Source organism: Delphinus delphis, chromosome 12 (genome assembly GCF_949987515.2).
Source record: "Delphinus delphis chromosome 12, mDelDel1.2, whole genome shotgun sequence".
Taxonomy (NCBI): domain Eukaryota; kingdom Metazoa; phylum Chordata; class Mammalia; order Artiodactyla; family Delphinidae; genus Delphinus; species Delphinus delphis.
Genome location: NC_082694.2, coordinates 52,611,356 through 52,633,257, shown reverse-complemented (window position 1 = coordinate 52,633,257; position 21,902 = coordinate 52,611,356). Strand labels below are relative to the sequence as shown.

General features: G+C 48.5%; 1 protein-coding gene across 2 annotated transcripts in view; it reads left to right on the top strand.

Annotated features, from left to right (window-relative positions):
• Nucleotides 1-1,127: 1,127 nt before the first annotated feature.
• EPAS1 (endothelial PAS domain protein 1) overlaps nucleotides 1,128-21,902 on the top strand; it is an 88,811-nt gene continuing 68,036 nt past the window's right edge. The window contains exon 1 of one of the 2 annotated variants that reach the window (XM_060026690.1): nucleotides 1,128-1,693. In XM_060026690.1, the coding sequence (XP_059882673.1) occupies nucleotides 1,668-1,693 (26 nt within the window). In that variant the 5' untranslated portion in view covers nucleotides 1,128-1,667. Of the gene's footprint in view, nucleotides 1,694-1,822; nucleotides 2,211-21,902 lie in introns of those variants that run through there. The other variant, XM_060026689.1, reaches the window with a different exon arrangement.

Genomic DNA, 21,902 nt, shown 5'->3' with positions numbered 1-21,902 from the left:
CTCAGCGAAGGTCAGAGCAGAGGCTCCCTAGCGGGCGCGGGTCCATGACAGCGCTTAAAGATTAGCAGCTGGAAAAATCCCTGGGCTAACGGCCTGCCCCTGGATCTCTACTATCTCCCCACACCCAGCACCTGCAGTCCCTTAACAGCGCTTCAATCGGACCGTAGAAATACACTGGGCAGCCCTGAAATTCTGCGATTTGAGGACACGCTGTCAACTTTTATCCCAAGATCACATTGTAAAGCCAGACTGCCTTCTCCAATTCTGAACCGGCCCGGACCCGCACGGTGGTGGCCAGGTGTTGGGAGCGGGATGCGGCAAACCAGACCGCTCGAAGGACCTCCTCTCCCGCATCCCCGCTAGCTCTCAGCACAACCCCGCAAGCAACCGACGTGCCAGCTGAAGGAAGAGAAGAGCAGAGACAGCACTAGCTCAATTTCACTGCACTGTTTCCCGCGGACCCAAAGGCGCAGAGGCTCGGTCTCCCAGCCTCTCTCTTTTCGGACGGCAAAGCCAGCTGCGTTCTGCCGGAAAAAAAAAGCTCATCGCCCAGGCCGAGAGCGCAGCGCTGGGGCCCTCGGAATTACCGTCACCGGGCCCATGGGGACACGCAGCGGGGCGAAGGACGCGGGAGCGCGGCACCGCCGAGCGGCTCTGCGAAGCGCGGGACCCTCGGCGCTCGCGGTTGTGCCCTGATCCCAGGGCAGAGGTGGGAGGACGCCAGCGCACGGGAGCACTCCCGCTCCTGCAGCACTCCCGGAGACTGACTCCTCGCTGCCGCCTAGCCCCACTTAAGGTGCGCCTCCCCAGTGCGGAATCCCTCCTAGCTCCCCGCCACCCCGCAGACCTCATAAACAACTTCTGGAACCGCAGAGGGCGGAAGCGGGGCGGGCGGGCCGCAGCCGAGCGGAGCGCGGGGGCAGTGGGGCGGGCCGGGGTCAGGGCAGAGGCTGCGGCCGCGCTTCCCTATTGGCCGGGACGCCGTGGGCTGCCCGGGCGCGCGGCGCGGGCGGGGCGGGGCGGGGCCCTCTAGCGCGAGCCCGCCCCCGCCCGCTGCGCCCGCGCCCCTCGCGCCCGCCCCACCCCCCGCCGCGGGCCGCCGGAGTTTTTAAAGTGGGCTGGCGGCCCCGCGAGCCCGACATTCGCGAGCGGTCCGCCGCACAGCTCCGGCGCCCGTCGCCTCCCGCCCCAGCTTTCCTGAGGCGGCCGTACAATCCTCGGCAGTGTCCTGAGACTGTATGGTCATCTCAGCCTCCGCGTCCTCCCGGCCCCGGACTCTGCCAACTCCCGTCGTTTGAGCCACTTCTTCTTTTTTGAAAACCCAGAAGAGTGACTCCTGACTCCTTTTCGAAGGAAAAGGGAACCTCGGCCCCCTTCTCGCTGCCCTTCTTTTGCGTGTGACAGCCTCCTCCCACTCCTTTCCCCGACCCCGCCTCCGCGTGCAGGTTCCTCCCCGTCACCTTTCTCCACCCCCCTCCCCCGCACCTAGCCAGCCGCCCGCAAACTTCCACCTGGCTGTGCGGGCGCTCGGGACCTGCGAGCACTCGGGACCTTTAACACGGGCGCGGGCCTCCGGGAGTGGGCTAGGGCCACAGCGAAGGTAGCGGCGGCAGCCCGCACCGGCCCTGGAGCTCAGGTGCTCGGCGTCTCAAAGGGCCCCCGCGACAATGACAGCTGACAAGGAGAAAAAAAGGTAAACGGGCGTCCGGAGCTGGTTCAGGGTGGGGGTGGGAGTGGCGGGGCTTCGCGGGACCGGCGCGACCGCGAACCGCTGGGAGAGGAGCGTGGAGCGGTCTTTGAGGCCGGGGGATAGATTTGGAAAGTTTGGCAGGGGAGGGTAGGTGCCCCGTCTGGGGACGCGCGGCTGCGGTTTCGCGGTTGAGAGTTCTGTGGCCCGAAGGAGTCGGGAATCAGCGCGGGCAGCGAAGCCAAGAGGCCGAGGGAGATGGCCCTAGAGGTCGGAGGTGCTCCCGGGGTACCTTCCAAAATCCATCCCCCCAAACCCACCCCCGCACCAACCCCCCGCGGCCAGCATGTTGAAATGTTTCTTGGTTGACTCGGCTCAGGTCAACTTTCGACTTTCTCACGGCTCGCATGAGGGGTAGCACTCACTCCTCTCTTTTCCTCGGGACCCTTGGGGTTCTTCCAAACGAGCTCTGCCCGTGCTGCTCCCCAGACTGGCGAGGGGCCGGAGGCGGAGCGCGGCGCTGGTAAGGGCCCCGGCAGAGCGGCCAGGACGCAGCAAAGGGCCCCACTCCAGGGTTCCAGACCCCACGGAAGATGGGAGAAGCCCCTTTCCTGATCCCTCACCTTGCCTCGGCGGGAGAGTGGGTAGTGGGCCGGGCTGCCTCGCGGAGGCAGGTGTCTTGGTGTGTGGGGAGGGGATGGCGACACCGGGCGCTCCCGGCAGGTCCCGGTGTCTCTCTCCCAAGAGGACAGAGAAGGGCAGCCACGATCTGCCCGCCTGCCCTCGCCAGCCTCTCGGCACTAGCGGAGAGGCAACCTCACTGCCCTCTCCCGGCGAGGGTGAGAGCGCACGGCGTGGCGTGCAGACGTGGGAACCGCCTTGCCTCCCGCAGTCGTGCGTGGCTAGCCGCCTGACCCCCCCTCTCCTCCCAACCTCCATTCGTGCTGCCCCGCGGGCTGGAGCTTTCAGCCCCGTATTCGACGGCGGCTGGCGGGGCTGGTGTGCGGAGAACTGTAATCGAACGCGCGGCCGGCTGAAGGGCCTGAGCCGCGGGAGATCAGCTGCTGGAAGGCTGTGCGGTGGTTCGGGGATGGGGACCCAGCCGCGATGGGCGGGGGTGACCGGCCTCGAGCCGGGGAGCCCGAAGAGCTCAGTGCTTGGGTCGATTTACTCTTGCTCCGACTTCCACTGTGGGACCGGAGCCAGAAACCGTGTATCCTCTGGTCGAAAGCGGCGGTTCCCACCTCGGGGCACCGATAAGGATTTGATAAACAGGAGCGAATCGAGCCCGTTCTGGCCGAGCGCCCGGGCCCTTCGCTCCCGGATCGCTGGGGGGAGGGGATTGAGCCCGGCTCCCGGGTTGCGGCCGCGGCTCCCCTCCCGCGTCACGGTGGCGCCCCCAGGCTTGAGACGGCTGAGGGAGCCTTGCCCTGGCCGTTCTGGGCTCTGAGACTGCAGCCGTCGCTCGCCCCCGGGGGCCTCGGAGCAGCCCAGGAGTCCTGTGTCTTTGAAGGGCAGCGAAGCAGGGAAGGGACTTGAAGATTCCAACGCATTTTGTTAAGCCAGTATAGCCTGCCAATAATAATGATTGAACGATCAGAAGACAAAATTATAGTCAGCTCCTCTGCGCGCGCTGGGCTCTGGAGCCGGCGAAGGAACTTATTGTACATTTTACAAGGGTGATGCCTATCGGTGAATGTTGCAATCGCGGAGGTGGGGCCTGATGGTAATCTTGACAGATGTGTGAAGTGTCAGCTTCTCCCGCGCGGCTTTGCGCGGGTCCTGTGCTATTATGTATGTTAATCGTCGCAAGAAACTTGGGAGTAGGGGCAGAACTATTTCGACATACCTGGCTGTAGTGCCTCTTTCGTTAGAGATAGAGGGAGCCAGAATCGGAGCAGGAAAAAGTTGGGTAATCAGACTGCGAATTATTCACTAGAGCGGCAGGTTTAAGAACCACTGTGGGGATTGCCTGTGAGATGCCTAGGAGGCTAGAGGCGGTGGCCCCGCGTGTCTACTTTCTGCGCCTTGCCTTTGGTTTTATGTCGCAGACTGGCAGGGCAAACAGTGTGTCCCTCACCAACCGGAGTCCTAAGAAAGGTTGTCCAATTCATGTTGGGCTAATTGTTTTGAGACGTATTTACTTTTCTAGTCTGGCTCTGTTTTCTGGGGGCATGCTCCTTGCAGGACCAAGGTGAAATTCAAATATGTGAACCAATGCATTGAAAGTTGGTGTGTCACGTAAGTGGCGGTCCTTAGCTTTGCCAGAGTGCCTCACAAGTTCGGTGTGACACCTGCTATGGGGGCTTTCAGATTAGGATTCTGTGTATAGGTTCTTAAGATGTGATTCTTCTGGTTCCGCAGAGCCATTTCTTCCCCAAAATTCCAGATTCATGGAACCTTAGCAATGTTCCTTCTAACAACAGTCTTGCAAGAAGTTGACAGGATTATTTTGTTCGAGAAAGTTCATGCATCGATGGAGATGTTAATGTTTAATAAAAAAGAGTTTGCTTTCTAAACGTTGGCTGGCCAACTGAGTTTCAGAGTGTGCTCTTTTAGCCGTGGTGGGCATTCCTAGTGACATCAGAGATGGCCAGAAACAAGCTTGCTAAGGGTGCTGCACTCACTCACTTTCTGCACTCATCTGTCAGGAGTGAAGTGAAGGTCTCATTAATCAGGGTTCCTGGTTCTGTGAAGAGCTAGAAAGTGTCTGGGCTACTCACTTCCTGATAAAAACAATTTCTGAGCCCCTTCCCTGGAAGAGAAAATAGTCTGGAAGTTCTTAGGTACATGGGGATTGGAGAGTGGTTTGGGTAAATATAAGTTGGATCTTTGGATAATCAGGGATCAAAGTCCATTCCCAAAGCCAGACCCAGCTCAGAGCTGCTTTCCAGAAAGCTTCAATTGCTTAGTGTGGGGCCTTCGGCGGGAGGAAGATCAGGGGTAGCAGATCAGAAGTTTTCTATCTCTGTCTCCCCCTGCCAACTGGATGTAGTGGTTCCTCTGCTAAAATAAAATCAAAGCCCACCTTTTTTTCTATTTGGAAGGCAAAAATATTGCTGGACAGTTTTCCTCAATTTAAATATACTATAAACATTCCTTCAACATTTGATGTCTCTTTCCAATTGCATTACCAGAATGCAGGTGTGATAAGGAATTGATGTAACACGTTATAGGTTCAGGTGAATAAAATTTAATTCACACAGCTTTCATTAAGTTCAAAAGAATGCTATGACTACAGGTTTTTTTCAGCATTGCTGATGGGAAGCTTACAATTATTTTATGCAGGGACTATTCTCCAGTGGAGCAAATTGCTTTATGAGGCAGAGAACTACCTGTCAGCAGAGACATTCAAGCAGCTACTATTGATAGATTGATTCCTGTATTGAATAAGTTGGCATTTTCACTAGGAGTGAAAACCATGAGAACAAAACTGTTTAATTCACTTTGAATGTAAGTCAGTCTGTGTCTCTTTGTGTGTGTGCGTGTGCGTGTGTGTGTAGGGTGATCCTCAACTTTCTAGGAATCTATTCTGTAAAATGTTTACAAATAGAAGGAACCAATTAGATAATTCTTAGTGCTCCAGGATTTCAGCCCAATACATTTGAAAATATTTGCTGTCATTAATTATCTCAAGATTTAGGCTTTTCTACTTCTCAGGAAATCTCTCCAGTGGTATTGGCTTATTTTTTTTGTATTTTCCTCAGTTCTGTCCCATACCAACATGTGTCTTCATTTTAGCCTAATGAATCTTCCCTATTGTATTTGGTACTGACCATCATTGATAGTTCATAGCAGGTAGGGCTTTTGCCAATATTGTAAAGTTAGCAATGTTTGCTCTCAGGGTCCCCAGTACCCTTTACCCCCACCCTCCCCAGTACCAATGTCTAGTTTCGTGATGAAAACCAGCTCTGCTATTCACGATGTAAACCAATAAAGACAACAAATGTGTATTGAACACCTACTCCGTCTTTGGATAAAATGCTAAAGAGATACTAAGAAATAAGGGAATGTGGTCCTGGTCTTCAAGTTGCTTAGTTTGTTTGTGGGGAGGGGAAGGACACACAAGGAAGCTTAACTAAAAACACAGTAGCTGGCAGCTTACCTGTCACTTTTCTGTTGAGATCAAATCTTTTGAAGCTAAAGATAAGAAGTTCTTTTTTTTGCAGTACGCGGGCCTCTCACTGTTGTGGCCTCTCCCGTTGCGGAGCACAGGCTCCGGACGTGCAGGCTCAGCGGCCATGGCTCACGGGCCCAGCCGCTCCGCGACACGTGGGATCTTCCCGGACGAGGGCATGAACCCGCGTCCACCGCATCGGCAGGTGGACTCTCAACCACTGCGCTACCAGGGAAGTCCAAGAAGTTCTTAATAGCATTTCAGTCAATAACTATACATTTAAGCACAGACAATTATTGAAAAGTATTGTGTGTTGGGGAGTGGGAGAATGGGTTCCTGGTTTTCCCTGGAATCACACAGGGTAGGCCTAGATCACCAGCATGAAGACTGGCTCTGAGGGAGGTCAAACAGAGGGAGTCAGTGTTGAGGGTAATGAGAGTAATGAAAAGTGGGGGGGTTCAAGGGTATCCCTGTGGTGTTCTCTGACACCATAGACGGAAGAGCCCCCAGAGTTGAATGTTTACTCTTCTTTGTACACTTGCTTTGGTGAGGGGCACGGAGGGAGGCTAGGGATAGAGATTCTGGTCCCACTGAGGATAATCGTGGAGATAGCTATGATTCTAGGAAGACCAAGAAGGGACAGGGAGTTTCTTCATCTGGGCTTTGTGAATGGGATTCAGAGGGGTGGTCCAGGAGCCTCTGAAATTGGCTGCTGGTGTTATGGATAAAAGCATATTTTTCTCCACGGGAAGTCAGTTCAGCTCTAATAGGCTTTCAGAAGTTCTGTGATCTGGAGAAGCCAAGCCCTTGCTCTCGGATGTCTGATTTGGTGAGTGCCTTACCTTTTAGGATCTTACTGTTCAGGTCTCAGAGGGGTCCTACATTTCACTGCCAGTGTCTCTCCCTGTCTTGGAGATGGGGGAGGAGGTTGGTGTGTACATCTAGTAAAGATTCTGTAGTGCAGCTTAACCTTACCTGTACCCACCTGTCTGTCCACCCACATGTCTACCCTCAGTAATGGGAGGAAGGGGAACTGTGTGCCCTGCACAGGCTTAGTTCTGGTGTGGTTCATTCTTTTTAGTAATTTTTAAAAATTTTTATTGGAGTACAGTTGCTGTACAATGTTGTGTTAGCTTCTGCTGTACAGCAAAGTGAATCAGCTATACATATATCCCCTCTTTTCTGGATTTCCTTCCCATTTAGGTCATCACAGAGCACTGAGTAGAGTTCCCTGTGCTGTACAGTAGGTTCTCATTAGTTACCTGTTTTATACATAGTAGTGTATATATGTCAATCTCAATCTCCCAGTTCATCCCACCCCTCCCTTCCTCCACCCCCTCCCCCAGTATCCATACATCCATTCTCTATGTGTGTGTCTCTACTTCTGCTTTGCAAATAAGTTCATCTGTATCATCTTTCTAGATTTCACATATAAGCGATATTATACGATATTCATTTTTTTCTTCTGACTTCACTGTGTATGACAGCCTCTGGGTCCATCCATGTCTCTGCAAATTGCACACTTTTGTTCCTTTTTAATGACTAATATTCCGTTGTATATATGTATGGTGTGGTTCATTTTGTTACTGCTTCTTAAAATGGCCATGAAATATTATCCTCATGTTTTCTATCATCCTCAAACAGTTATTGGAGGTCTTTTTAGGTACTAGGAATGTGTGTGTCCTTATATCTGCAATAGGACGAAACAAAAAATTCAAACACTTAGTCTTATTTGTGTAAGCACTGTCCTCAGAGCTTTCCATGGGTGAACTCTTTTAATCCTCATAACAACCCGTGAGATAAGCCCTGTTATTATCCCCATTTCACTGATGGGAAAGCCAAAGTATAGAAAGGTGAATTGCCAAAGGTCAAATAGGTAGTATGGGTGGAACTGGGATTCGAATGGGGCAGAATGCCTCCAGAGCCTGTACTCTTTTTTTTGTTGTTGTTAGTATGCTTTTTTAAACTTTTATTTATTTATTTTTTAACATCTTTATTGGAGTATAATTGCTTTACATTGTTGTGTTAGTTTCTGCTGTATAACAAAGTGAATCGGCTATGCATATACATATATCCCCATATCCCCTCCCTCTTGCGTCTCCCTCACACCCTCCCTATCCCACCCCTCTAGGTGGACACAAAGCACCGAGCTGATTTCCCCAGAGCCAGTACTCTTAACTAGTGATCCACACTGCCTTACCTTACCTAAGATATCTATAAAGTATCTAGTACCATGCCCAACCCATGGAAAGTACTCTATAAATGATAACTGCTTTTGCTGTTGTATTTACAATTATTATAATTACTTTTCTCTTTTGCGATTCATCACTTGTATGGAACCTCACACGCAGACAGGGATTGAAGATATGAACGGTAGACTTGGAAGCCCTGGAAACTCTAATTTTTCATGGGTTTTCCTCCATTCTGGCAGGAGATGGTTCTCTACTGCCCCCAAGAAGTTCAAAGCTTTCCACCTCCCACTCTTAACAGGTGGCAAGACTTAAGTAATTCCTGTAACCTTCAGACTCCATTGTGCAGAAGAACCTGTTGGAAGCTCTTCCTCTGTGGCTTCTGGAGAGCCATCTCCAAATCAAGTTGCATAAGACTGCCTCTGGCCCTTTTGATCTTTTGACATTGTGAGCACAGGAAGGAGAGAATGGACGGGAAAATAAAGAATAGCTATGATCATTGCAATAATAGTATGGTGCGTTTTTATAGAGCCCTTCTCTGATGAGCCCCAAGCTTTCACAGCCGTCACACCATTGGCCTCTGCACTGTGAACCTCAAAGGGCTTGTTGAGTTTTCCCAGTGCTGTAGAACACAATTGCGTGAACATATAACAGAGAGAGAAGCAAGCCATATTGGCAATTGCATATCACTGTGTGTGTGGTGGCCATGCATGGCGTGCCAGTATCTGTGATTTTCAAGTAGAGGTTGGTGCAGTTTGTCACCAATGGTCAGTCCCGCTATGGAAAGCCACAGAACTGATCTGCAAGTGTGAGATCAAGAAGAGTGACGGGGCCCTGTGAGCTCTCTGGAGCCAAGAAGACAGGTGTGTGGAATGGACCAGAATGTTATCTACCTCTAAGTGGTCTTGTTTTCTCCTGTATTCTCAAGAGTACCAGTTTGCTTGACCTCCTTAGACTGTTTCCAGGGGCCAGTTGTACATCAGCAAACTTATAATATGACATGACCATCAGAGCCTTTACATGTTCCCAGGAGGCACATTTTCCTCCCTTCACTTGGAAAAATTCTTTAGTTTTAAAGTTACAAGTAACTTCTATGTGAGATAATGACTCTGGGAAGCAGGTCCTTTTCTCATGTGGAAAGATATTTCAGAAAAGGTGGTTTGTCAGTAAGGAAAATTACCCCATTAAAAAATATATATTGATTTGCCATGCCCCCATCTGGCGTTTTCCCAATTTTACAAATCCAAGGAAGTGGATTGTTAGAAATCTCTTCTTATATTCCTCCAGTGACTTTCTGCATCCCATATCCATGGTACCTTCAAATAAAAAATTCAAACCTGAGAGGTTAGTGCTAGGAATCATAACAGATGAGTGATTTTATTGGATGAAGCTGTATAATAAAGCACACGAGTGGGAAAATGACTCCATTTTCTGTACTCACACTTGTAATGTTGGAGGTTAACTAACCCCCATTGCGATGTTGGCTGCCCACAGATGCTGGGGGTACAGCTGATATGATAGTCTTTTTAGAAGTTCATCAATTCTGTAACAGCTTTAGTTGACTCTTTTGGTCTCATTTTCAGTCTGAGTCTCCCTGCTCTTGACCTATGAGTGTGGGGAGTCAGTGGCTCACTATGAATGAGGGGACACATGGCCTCAATCTGTGTTCAGAAGCATTTTATAAATCCTTTAAAAATACATTGGTTAAAGTGTATGTTTTTTTTTTTTTTGGTAATAATCATTTAAATCACTGTGCTGGGTATCTAGTCGTACAGTTCTCTCTCTCTGTCTGTCTGTCTGTCTCTCTCTCTGTCTCTTGATGCTGTATTTATATTAACAAATATGTGTATTTTACCCTTGATACAAATTTTTCATATTGTTACCACTTGGAATAAGATTTGTCCTGACTGCCTCTGGGTAGAGGGCAGGGGGAAGGAAGGGTAACACATTATCCTAATTTTATGTTTGAGAAATTGAGCTGTGAAAAGAAGCAAACCATGTCACCTGCAGTGAAAGCTACAACTGGACCCGGGTGTCCTCTTGGGCACCTGTTATAAGCTAATGAAAGAGCATGAGCACGAAGGGGGTGACTCAAACTTCAATGCTAACTACTCTCATTACTAATGAGTAATTACAGCGAATATCTACAGGCCTCCTTCCTACCTTTACAGCTTCCTGTTGCTGAAGCACTTTGGAGTATTGAGAAAGATCGTCCTGGAAAATACGTCATTCACAGTTGCAGGAAGGAATGGCTTTTTGTGTGCACACAAAATCAGCTGCTGTCTCTGTTTATGAATTCCACGTGGAAGCAGCAGAAAATTGTGCCTGTGAGGAGCTGTTCGAGGGCCCATTCTTCAGAACTTCAAAACAAAATTGAAAAAATCAATTCTGGATGGTCAAATATATGGGGAACTGGGACTCTGTGATGTTTCTACAGAGTGTTCTAGAAATAATAGGACCGTGCAAGTAAAACACAGATCATTTGATAACCACTCTTTGATGAACATATAACCTCTACACTATTTTTCTGAATGAAAATACTCATGTTTAATTGAGTATATCACGGTATATAAAATATGCCATGTGGAGAATTCAGGGAGCTAGAAGAATATCATGCACTCTGTGAAGATTCCAGGCTAAACCCCAATAACGCTCCTTCCCTCTCTATTTGATTTAAGAAGCACTCCAGTGAAATTGCTTTCTTCAGTGTTTGTAAACCACCGTAACCTTGTGTTTCTCTCCTGTGTTTCCAAGAGTTCTCAGATACTATTTTAGCATGGCAGCCTTCACTGCAGCACTGGCTGAGGTTGATGAAGCTAATTTTGGTGCCCAGGGTAAAGAGAGAGAGAGAAGTCATCTCCAGAGCCAAAAGGACTTTCTGGTGCCCGGGTTCAGAGCTGCGCGGTGTTACTGGACACACCACATTTCACCCTTAGAACCTTTATTTGTGTGATTGCACAACAAATGTTTATCCAGATATTAAGATAAGAAAAGTATGAAGGTCACATTTTGCTGGTGACAAGGGAGCTTCTCTAAAGGTAACTATATCGCCGTGCCACCGGAGTCTGTCTTTTCTCCTGTACCAGGGCTTTAGGGGAATTAGTGGTAGTGGGGCATAGGAGCCACAGCCCCTTCGCAATTTTTTGGCTTCCTTGCCTTCGCTCTGCATGTCCTGGCGCAGCTGACACAGCCCCTCCCATTTGGTGAGGTTCTTTGGGGTGGTCAGGAAGTCAGGGGGAAATGCTGGTCCACTGTGTGGCTGCCCCACTTTCTGGTGCTTTCTGATACTCTCTGGAAATTAGCACCCCCATGCATTTCCCTGCTATCGGACTGGCTGGGAGGCAGCCTGGCTGCTAAAATAGCTCTCCTAGCCTCTCAGAACAGGTTCGCATGGCGCTGATACTGCCCCTATTTTAGGCAGGGTTGTCGTGTCCTTGGAGCACAGTGAGTCTTCAGGGTGGGGAAGGGGTTCCTTTCATGGATTTGAGTGTTTCTCTTGAAGATCTGCAAGGATTAGCTAGACACATTCAAAACCTGAATGAGGACATGGATCCTTGGTCAGGCTTTCTTCCCAAGGGCAGCCTACACAGCTGTGGGAATTCATCTCATTGACAAGAAGGGACCCCACTCCAGCCCTCTCACCCCATTCAACATCACCCAGTGTGCTTCCTGAACCCCAGATGTGCCAGTCTCCTCGCTCTGCCGCAAGGGCTGGTTCACTCCACGTCACAGGTCTCCTTCCCACCTCTGCTCCCTCAGCCCAGTCCCTCCATCTAGGATGCTCTCCTGACTTCTCTTTGTACTCGAGTATCTCCCGCTTTCCTAGCATGAGCCCGAGTCCCCCAGGTCCTACAGAACCTTCTGCAGTAGTTCCCACACCAGCACCTCCCCCTCCACTCCTTTCTAGCTCTTGGCGACTTACGCGAGAGAGCCCGCCTGATTATATTTCTTTGTTATCTAATGACATTTCATGTGTTCTTGTCTTTCCAGCAACATTACATGTTGCTCAAGGGCAAGGATGTCTACTTTTCTAATGTGCCTTGTAAACACCGCGCATATTTTGAGTCCCCAAAATCATGCTTAATTTAAAAAAAATCATACAATTGCTTAATGTTTCTTGGTTCACTTGGAAAGCCTGGCTCTTGGGATCTCCTTTTCTTTTTCATGTAGATTTCAGCCCTTTATTTATTTTCTTTTTCTTTTTTTTTTTTTTTTTTGCGGCACGCGGGCCTCTCACTGTTGTGGCCTCTCCCGTTGCGGAGCACAGGCTCCGGACGCGCGGGCTCAGCGGCCATGGCTCACGGGCCCAGCCGCTCCGCGGCATGTGGGATCTTCCCGGACCGGGGCATGAACCCGTGTCGCCTGCATCGGCAGGCGGACTCCCAACCACTGCGCCACCAGGGAAGCCCTTATTTTCCTTTTAAAAAAAAAGAGAGAGAGGAAAAAGAAAAAAATACCCACAAGACCATAGGCAGGTCTGATTGATACATGATTTTACATCGAATGCAAACATTAGGCTAGTATTGTGAAGTCAGTGCTTCACTTCAAGATTGCCCAACGCTCCAAGGCAAGTACCAGCCAAACAACAAAGTACTTACTTGCTCTAGGTTAAAGTTTAAAAAAGCCAGGTGGGAAAGTGTGTGTAGGGGAGTACCCACTCTCAGGTTAGAAATCATCTTCCCTACGGGGCCTTCCTGATTCGCAGCACATTGGTTACCCCTGCATTTATATGGTCTTCAGTCTGTGTCTTATTACTTGTATGATGCTCTTAAAATTTGCTTTTCAGTGTGTGTGTGTGTGTGTGTGTGTGTGTGTGTGTGTGTGTGTGTGTCTGTCCCTGATCACCACATAGGTGGTAAGCCCTTCAGGAGCAGAAACCCAGTTATCTTTTTTGTTCTTTCTTCTCACAGCACTCAGAACAGAGGCCCACATTTGGTGCCCGGTAATTGTTTGTAGACTCAGTCATTCGATCTATGTCATGAACTTTGGGCTTAGTGCAGTGGGTTAGAGATTTAGGCAGAAACCTTTGCTCAGATCAACTTACCCATCCTCCTTGGTCACCCACCATACATGTAGTGAAGTTTGCGTGGATACTGTCATCACCATGTACAAACATTCTAGGTTACCTACTAAGTTCAGGCGCCATGCCATGTAGTGAGGTTACAAAGAGGCATTAGAGTCTAGTCCCCTGCACTCAGGAGGCTTAGAGTCTAGTTGGTGAGTCAAGGAGTTCCTAAAATGATCTGTTTAAAACAAGGCAAGATGGTTTATGTTAATGGTTGTCTTAGCCCCACCTTTACGATGTTGCCATCTTGTTAGGTCAGAACTAGCTCAGATAAAACATTGAGCAAACTGTGGAAGATGGATAGTAATTGAGTGTGAATAAGGGTAAACAGATCTTGTGTGTTGTGAATAGTTTCGGGAAAGGAACTGATCAGCATAGATTAGAGGGAGGTTTAATGGAGGAGCAGTAAGAGGTAGGTCTTGAGGATTAGGTGGAATTTGGATAGGCGGATGGGTTTGCGGCATTCCAGCGGGGGTGAACAGCTGGAGTAAAATGAGGGGGTAGGAATAATGAGGGTGGTGTACAGGCCAGTGCTGGGAAGCCGGCTCCTTCCAGAGCTGAATCTGGAGCTGTGTTAAAAGATGGGAGATGGGGGACCAAGCCCAGGGTGGTGTTGGGAAGTTGAGGACATCATGATTCCTCTTTGAGTCATGATGTGATGGAATCTTAGGGCTGCCTTGTGGCCACAGGAGCAGTGCCTGCTTCTCTTGGGAGTTATTTGGACTGGGAGCTGCTCAGGGCACATCTGTTATCTTCCAGCTGGCTCTGTGTAAGCACCACAGGGTGGTTGGACGGTGCCATGGTTGTCCTTCATAAGGCTAAGAATGTTCCTCTGTATTGCTTAGGAAATAAGTCATCCGCAAATGTGCCCAAATTGCTCTAGAATATATTTCTTTTTGGACTGTACTACACCTCAGGGTAATAAATGCCTCCCAGTGTCCAGAGTAGGAGGCTGGAAGGGGACAGCTTACTGTGTTCTAAAATAGCTTCCATCGGGTTCTGTGGACGGGTGCAGTGATGCTCATTCCACGTCCTGATTTTGATGGTGAAGCCTCTGTCTCCTTAATAACGTGATAGGGGCTTTTGTTCTATCGTTTCTTGCCCTTTGTCATTGTAGATTCTAAGTTTTTGAGTCTGATCATTATAGAAAGCTAGGACAGGCCCTTCAACGCTCCACTATTTGTAGGGAGAGAGATGGCCATGCTTTTTGTCAGCCTCTACTGATCACTGGGAATTGCATCCCCTGCGTGAAGTGGCAGCTGAGCTGTTCCCTGGCCTTCTCCTTTCCTGTTGTGTGGCTACACCATTCCCTAAAGCCCGAGCTCTGGTGTTCTCGGACAGATGTAGCCAGAGATAAAAGGAACCATCTTTCTGGAGTCACCTGGTAGGGTAGTTATACCCACAGCAGGTATAACGTTTCTCCTGGAGGTATTTAGAAGCATTTGAGGTCATGGCTGGACACTTGCGAGCAGGGCCTTGGCAGAGATCCTGAATCCCTGAAGAAGTTCCCACACCAGGGCCCAGCAGAGGCCAAGCAAGTCACTTTAGTGCACCCTGTCCAACGGTACTTCGAGGGGGGCCGCTACTGTTGATAGCTCTTGTCTTGGAATTTAATGTCATTGTGGCAGTTGTGTGTCCCGTCTCTTCTTCCTTTTCCAGCCCCTCAGTAATTCGTAAATGGTTGTCGAACTGGGAAATTGCTCCCCCTCCCAGGGAGGATTGCTTTCTTCAGTGATGTGCTCGCATTTAACACCTACTCTGTGCAGGCTGCTGAAATCTGGGCCTGAGCCCAGGAAGGGCCCTCTGCAGCCAGGTGGATGGGGGCTTCCTCCCCCGGGACTGCAGGTGGTGGAGAGCCACAGAGCTCAGTGCAGCCAGCCCAGACACAGGGGCTGCCTGGGGCCTTGGGCAGTCCCTGGGAAGTGGCCTCAGGGATGTCCTGAGAAACCCCGTAGGCCAGGAAGTGGTGTTTACCTTAATCTAGCTAGAGCTAGAATTCCAGTCGAGCATCCACCTGCCCACAGCTCCAGATAGGCCCCCGGAAGGGAGAGGAGGGTGATCTAACCCAGCTAATCTGTGACGACACCATTAGGGTAGGAAACCTGTGAACTTACCATGTCTATTGCTCTCTGTTTTTTGTTTTCTTTTCTCTTCCTTTCCAAAGGAAAAGTACTTTTGAAAATAACAATTTTGCGAAACTCCTAGCAAAGTGTTTGCCCCACCTGAGTCAGTTCGGTGATGGGACCTGGGCACACTTGGTGGTGGTGTGGTCACAGAAGCCACTGGCCAGCGTTGGGCCTTGAGAAATCCTGGTGACCAGAGCACCCGGGCAGAAAGGCGTCTCAGATGACCATGAAGGGTGATTCATTCTTTCCTGAGCCATTCATTTGAGCACAACTTGAACCATTTTCCACACTCAGATCAACATAAGCCTTGGGACGCTGGGCCACCTGTAGCTCCTTGTATGGCTCCAAATGTTACAAGGGTAATGACGTCACAGTTCTCCTGGAGTTAGATTTTCTGGGCCAAGGCAGAGTACATGTTTATTTTGGAAAGGGACAAACTTTCACCCACTTGAATTCCTTTGCCTCCAAAATTAGTGTCAGGGGACGACCACAGCATTCCATATTTCTTACCCTTTGTTTTGCCAAACAGATTGTAAATGCCCCTAGGGCCACTTTTTACTTCTTTTGTGTCCCTGGCAAAGCCAGCCTCCATAGGAGGTTCAGAGGAGCTCTCAAAAATCTCTAGGGCTCTGAGAGACTGTTCTAGATCTTTTTCAGACTTGTGTGATCTAGAAAGGTAACTTAACCTCTCTCTGTTTCCTATTCCTCAATGGGGGTTAGATACACTAACTGCTTTCTATGAGTACTGTTATTATAAGTTTGATATGAGCTAGAGTTTCAGTAAAACCATGCATTTTAAGAGCGTATTGCACTTTGAAAATATTTTTTGCAACCATTATCTCAATAGAAAGACCTTTGAAGAGTATAAAGTACAGACCATTAAGGCAGCGTTATTAACAAGAACAGCAACATAACCATTTGGCACGTCACTACCTGTTGGAGCGATTTGACTGCAATTGGGAGGGAATCTTAGCAGACGCTGAAAGGAGATGCTAGCTCTCCAGCCTTTAACTGCCGCTACCCCCAACTGCCCCCAGGGTTATGTGCTCTTGCCAATCATGATTTTCAAGTTTGAGTTGTATTTCTCCCATCTCCTGAGATGGGAGGAAATCTGATAACACCAAGAGACCAAGGAAACTTCCAGGACTCCTGAAAAATGGTCTGACTGTGGATGTGCCCCTTTCCATGCCTGGCCTGTTCTCCCCCTCACCTGTGGAGATGAGGGTCCATGGCTGCTGCCATCCTGTTACAAGTGGGGATTTGCCCTTCGATTCAGCACCCCCAGATCTCTAGACCTAAAGAGCTGTATCTGCACCACCTCTGCTCGGGTCCCACTTGTTGCTCTGCTTCTCACAAGCAAAACCTAACTAACTATGGGCCCCCAAAGGGACTAAGGTGTTCAAAAGGTCAGGCAGCTTGTTGGGAGATGTAGAAATGAGGGGCACACTGAGGCCTCGAGATGCCTGGGCTTCCTGGTCTTGCTGGTAGTGGGAAGAGACTTTGGGTGTGAAGAGCTTGGCTCTGCCGCATAGTGACCGTGAAACTTGGCAGGTCACTCCATTCTGGCCTCAGATCTGTCACCTGCAGCATCCCTGACATCTCTTGTGCCTGAGCTGGCCCTTCCCTCAGCCCCATCTCGAGGCTGGACAGCTGCTGGGGCCTTAGGGCTCAGCTTAAATATCACCTCTTCAGAGAAGTCTATCCCCACCTCCCTCAGTTAACCTCCAGCCCTCCAACCCTCTTCTCCATATTTTTTTTTTTTTTTTTTTTGAAAGACAGCATTCCCCACATGCTGTCATTCACCTGTCTGCTTATTATCTGTTGCTGCCTCCTAGTTTGTAAGCTCCCTGAGGGCGGGGGCCGTGCTGCCTTGCTTGCCACCATACCCGCAGCGTTTGGGGCAGTGCTGGGCACCTATGAGGTGCTCCTTAAATATTTGTTAAGTGAAATAATTATTCCAGGGTTGCCGGGTCTTTGTCCTCAACCTGGCGTTATCATTTCTTGCGTTTGTTCACTCAGTGCTTAATTTTTTCCCAAAGCTCATGACGTAGGTTAAAGTAGTTGTCATTCTCACCATATAGATGAAACAAGCGGGGCACAAAAATGTGATCGCAAAGTCAGAGAGCAGAAGAGTCCATGTTAGCAGAGCCCTGACCCCAGCCTCTCTCCACTGGCTGGTGCTGTCTCTCTGGGCACGTTATTTTTCTGTCGTGGTGATGTTATTGTTTGTCTTATTTGGCAATGTTTACGCCAGAGGAGTAGGGGCCATTGTGTGTTGGTGGCGACTGGAAATACACAGCAGAGTCCCAGGAGAATGCCACTGTCGGTCCTCACCACAATTAGCAATTGTCGGGCCAGGGGCAGTGACTGGGTGGGAGTTGTTCCCTACGTGGCTGGTGGTTCTGTGTGTTAAAATACCACTGCCTGCTCCTGACAGAGGCAAAAGAGAGGAGTGGGGGGACCTCAGTCCTATTTCTGCCCAGTCCTGTCCATCCCACTACTTACATCTAGGGCCTTTCTGCTTGGGAAATGTCCTGTTGTATGTCTAGCAGAATTCCTGTGGCCTGGTGGAAAGGAGACAGGAGTGCTAACCAGCTGGGTGACCTCTGGGCCTCAATTTCTCCATCTTTAAAATGAGCTAGTAGGTGGGAACCAGTTCCATTGTGAAATGAAGTCCAGGTGGAACCTGGTCCCGACTCCTGTTTCCAGGTGCTTCCTTAGGGAAGGAAGATGGGAGGTTAAAGGTGATCAGTGGAGATTTGGAAAAAGCGTCTCCAATTCCCCTGTAATTTCCCCCTCTCCAAGAGGAGGTTCTGTTAAAGTGGAGAGGGGCAGAGACTTGCGAGTCATTACTGGACATGGCATGATGCCAGAGAGCAGGGGCTGGACCCACTTCACTGACAGCAGCAGGACCCCCTCCCCACCCCCCGTTAAGGAGAAAGTGGGTTGAGGTGGGACAGAATGTGTGCTGCCCAGCAGTTTCTACAAAAGGGAGCAGTTGCTACCAGGCAGGGCCGCGTCTCATCTCCTAATGCCAGGGAAGAAGGAGGCAGGCTTCTCGGGTGAGTGAGAGCATCCTTAACCAGGAGACCTGGCTCCCCACTCTGATAGCATCATGCTGCAGCCGTCATGCACTCCCTCTGAGCTTCGGTTTCTATAACTGTCAGATGGCTGTTGTAATCCCTGCCCTGCCAGTTGGATTGGGGCTTGGAAAATATAAACTACTGCAAAAGAAGGGGTTATTACTTCTGTGATTCACATGTAAGTGTGTGTGTGTGTGTGCATATAAATAAACATATCCGGGGTGCTCAGGGTTGATACTGACATGAGATGATGGACACAAGCTAGCTGAAAGTACTGAGTCCTTCAGTCTGAGGCAGTGAGAGAGAGAACTGAGTTAGAAAGCTGGTGGCCTTGAGAGGAACAGGCCTGGAAATTGCTGAATGGAGTCATGTTGTGTTTGGGGGGAGGAGGAAAGCGATGTGGGACAGAGGTGAGTCATGGTGCGTGAGTGCTGGGGAGTCACCTTGAACTTGGGCCAAAAAAGTAGAAATATTGGGACTTGGGTTTATCTGCCTTACATCAGGTACATCAAGTTCTGGATGGCCGCCCACTGGCCAGAGACCTGAGGTGGACGGCTCTCCCTTGCCGCCCTGGAGGCTTTCTGCTGGCTTCAGCCCTGCTGAGCAAAGTCCACTTGTTCACTGGAGTTCACACAGACTCCTTGCCAGGCCTGCCCAGAATCCTGTCTCCTCTGACTTCCTGTGCTCTTGCATAATATTTCCTTGCTTCTTGAATGGCTGCCCCCAGTGCGGGGGCAGCTCCCTGACGCTGCTGGACGGAGAGCAGGATGTGGAGGGAGGATAGGGATGTGCAAACGTCACCCAGGGATGCCTGGGCCTGAGGGAGGAGGGCAGTGCTCCCCAAATTGCTTGGAGGGAGATTTTAGCATAAGGGTAGTTAGGGAGACTATGCAAGAGTATGTGTGTGTACACACACACCCCCAGACCCTATAAGTTGTCTCTCCTGTAAAATTATTATTATTATTATTTTTGCGGTACGCGGGCCTCTCACTGTTGTGGCCTCTCCCGTTGCAGAGCACAGGCTCCGGACACGCAGGCTCAGCGGCCATGGCTCACGGGCCCAGCCGCTCCGCGGCATGTGGGATCTTCCCAGACCAGGGCATGAACCCGCATCGGCAGGCGGACCCTCAACCACTGCGCCACCAGGGAAGCCCTAAAATTATTTTTAAAGTAGTTGTTTTCTTCTGATTATAAAAAGTATACATGTTCCTGAAAAAAAAAAAAGTCATGGTACAGAAAGGCATCAAGATAAAACTAAAAATCACCACAATTCCACCATCCAGAGATAACCACTGTTAACACTTTGGTGAACATACTTTCTTCTGTAGAGTAAATATGGACATGTAATTGCAGAGTATAATCATACTATATACTGTTGTGGAAAATGCATTTTTCATACAGCAGCTTATCAATATTCTCTCTTGCTATCACGGTATATAGATTTAATACAGCTGTATTTAGGGCCACTTACAGATGTATCATAACACAATTCCGATTCATCGACACATCCTGGTTCAGAAAACAAGCTCTAACCAGCCCAGAGATGTTCACAGACTAAGAAAGCAGCATCTCTTGTATACGCCTGACCAATGTGTCAGCTCTGGTGTCCCAGAAATAACTACAAAATAAAAGTTTTTGTATCCATGTAGGCCTTTCTCTAGGCTTAGAGTAATTCACGAGATTACATAGAAGAGGCAGCGACGATGAGGGCTGTCAGGGCTGGGTGTCACTTTGGGTAAGATCATCTCCCAGTGTGGCCCGTGTGTCTGATCTGAGCCAGGAGCCACTAGCTAGAAGAACAAGTTTTTCTTCAGTGATGTCGTTCCTGTGCCCAAGATTTCAAACAAGCATCATTTAAAGTTTTAATTGTTTATCACCCTCCCCAAGTTCTGTGACACAATCTGTATATTGTAAAAGGCACCCTTCCTTCTTTACACAATAGTGTATTCATGATATTGAAAACTTTAATGCATATACGGTATCATTCAGAGTTGTGACAGAAGATAAAAACAAAAATTTTTTTTAGCTGAGGTGGATGCTATTAATACATTTCTATCCCATACCTGAAAGCTGTATATGTTTAAGAGTTGTAATGAGCTTTTTCTCTTCCTTTGCTGATCCTGGTTGGAAGTGTGGCATTATATTTACAGCAAACTTCAGCATAACGATGACTCCTGTTCGTTTGGGAATCTGTTGTCTACACAGCATTTGTTTGTTTCCTATGAATCATTTTTAAACCGGATTGGATATTTCTTTGATTTAATCAGGAGTTTTTAGTATGAGGCTGGGCTCATTGTCTGTGGTTGGAAATTGCTTGTTAGGTTTACTTTTGAGTCAAGACAAATTGTTTCCTAGAGCTCTCTGTTTCAGACATTTCTTCTAAATCAAAACACTTGATACTGCTAGTCAGTTTAAATATATTTACTTAAAACTTTGCAGGCATTGTTTAAAACAAAAATTTGCAACAAAATTTAGCACCAATAAAATCCAAGTATCTTACCCCATTTTGTTTCTAGTTGTGTGCTCTCCAGGCAAACAATCTGTTACAACAATTTGTGTAATTATAGTCTCTCCTTCAATTTATTCACCCAGGATTCCTTTTTTGAGAATTACTGGCCAAACTGTTATTACATCAAATTCTTTGATTGTACTTCTTTGGGATGGGGATAAGAGTTAGAGAGAGGAAATAATATAATGTTCGTCTGCCCTGCAACATTTTCGGTACGTGGACATTTAGCAAGTCAGTTTTTTAATTGCTCCCTTTCTTGGTCATTACCTGATTTTGGTGGGGTCTTTGTCGTGTGTGCACATTTGGGAAGTGCGGAGGGTCAGTAAGATGGAATTGGTCCTCAGAATTATGAAACAGGACTTTGTTGAAGTTGATACTCCTGTACAATGAACATGGAGCAGCCGTTGGCATGGCAACCCCTACGTGGAAAAGTGCACGCCGCTTGCAGATGACTTTTGCAGTACTCAGTGTTAATCTGATAAATGGCTTTTTTAATAGTAGTTTGTGGGCTAATGGAAAGGTCGAAGCAAACCTTCATTAACGGGAAGAAGGATGGGGATTTTGAAGCCTCTGAGTGAACACATCGGAGAGTCACAGCCAAATCTCCATTTTCAGCTGTCTCCTTTTCACATCAGATGCGCTCATAACGTGGCAAGCCAAAGTAAATTGAGAATACTGTTTGTCTCGAAAGGGTGTTGCTGCCATAATCAGTTTAGATTTTCAAGCATGCAGAGGTTTTAGAGTCCTTTTTATTCAGGACATTTACTTTGGTGAGAATTTAGTAGTACTGTAGATGTAGAAGGTTTATATTGTGCTATCTATTTCCTTTTGTGGCCATGGTGGGGTGAGAGTGGTTAACTACTCTTTTGTTTATCGTGGTAAAGTATATATAAAACGTAAAATTTACCATTTTAACCATTTTTAAGTGTTAATTCAGTGGCATTAAGTATACTCCCACTGTTGCACAGCCAATACCACTATCCATCTCAAGAAATTTTCCATCGTCCCAAATTGGAAAGTCTATATCCATTAAAAAATAACTCCCATTTCTCCCTCTCCCAAGCTGCTAGTAACCACTATTCTATTCTTCTCTATGAATTTGACCATTTTAGGTACCTCGTAAGTG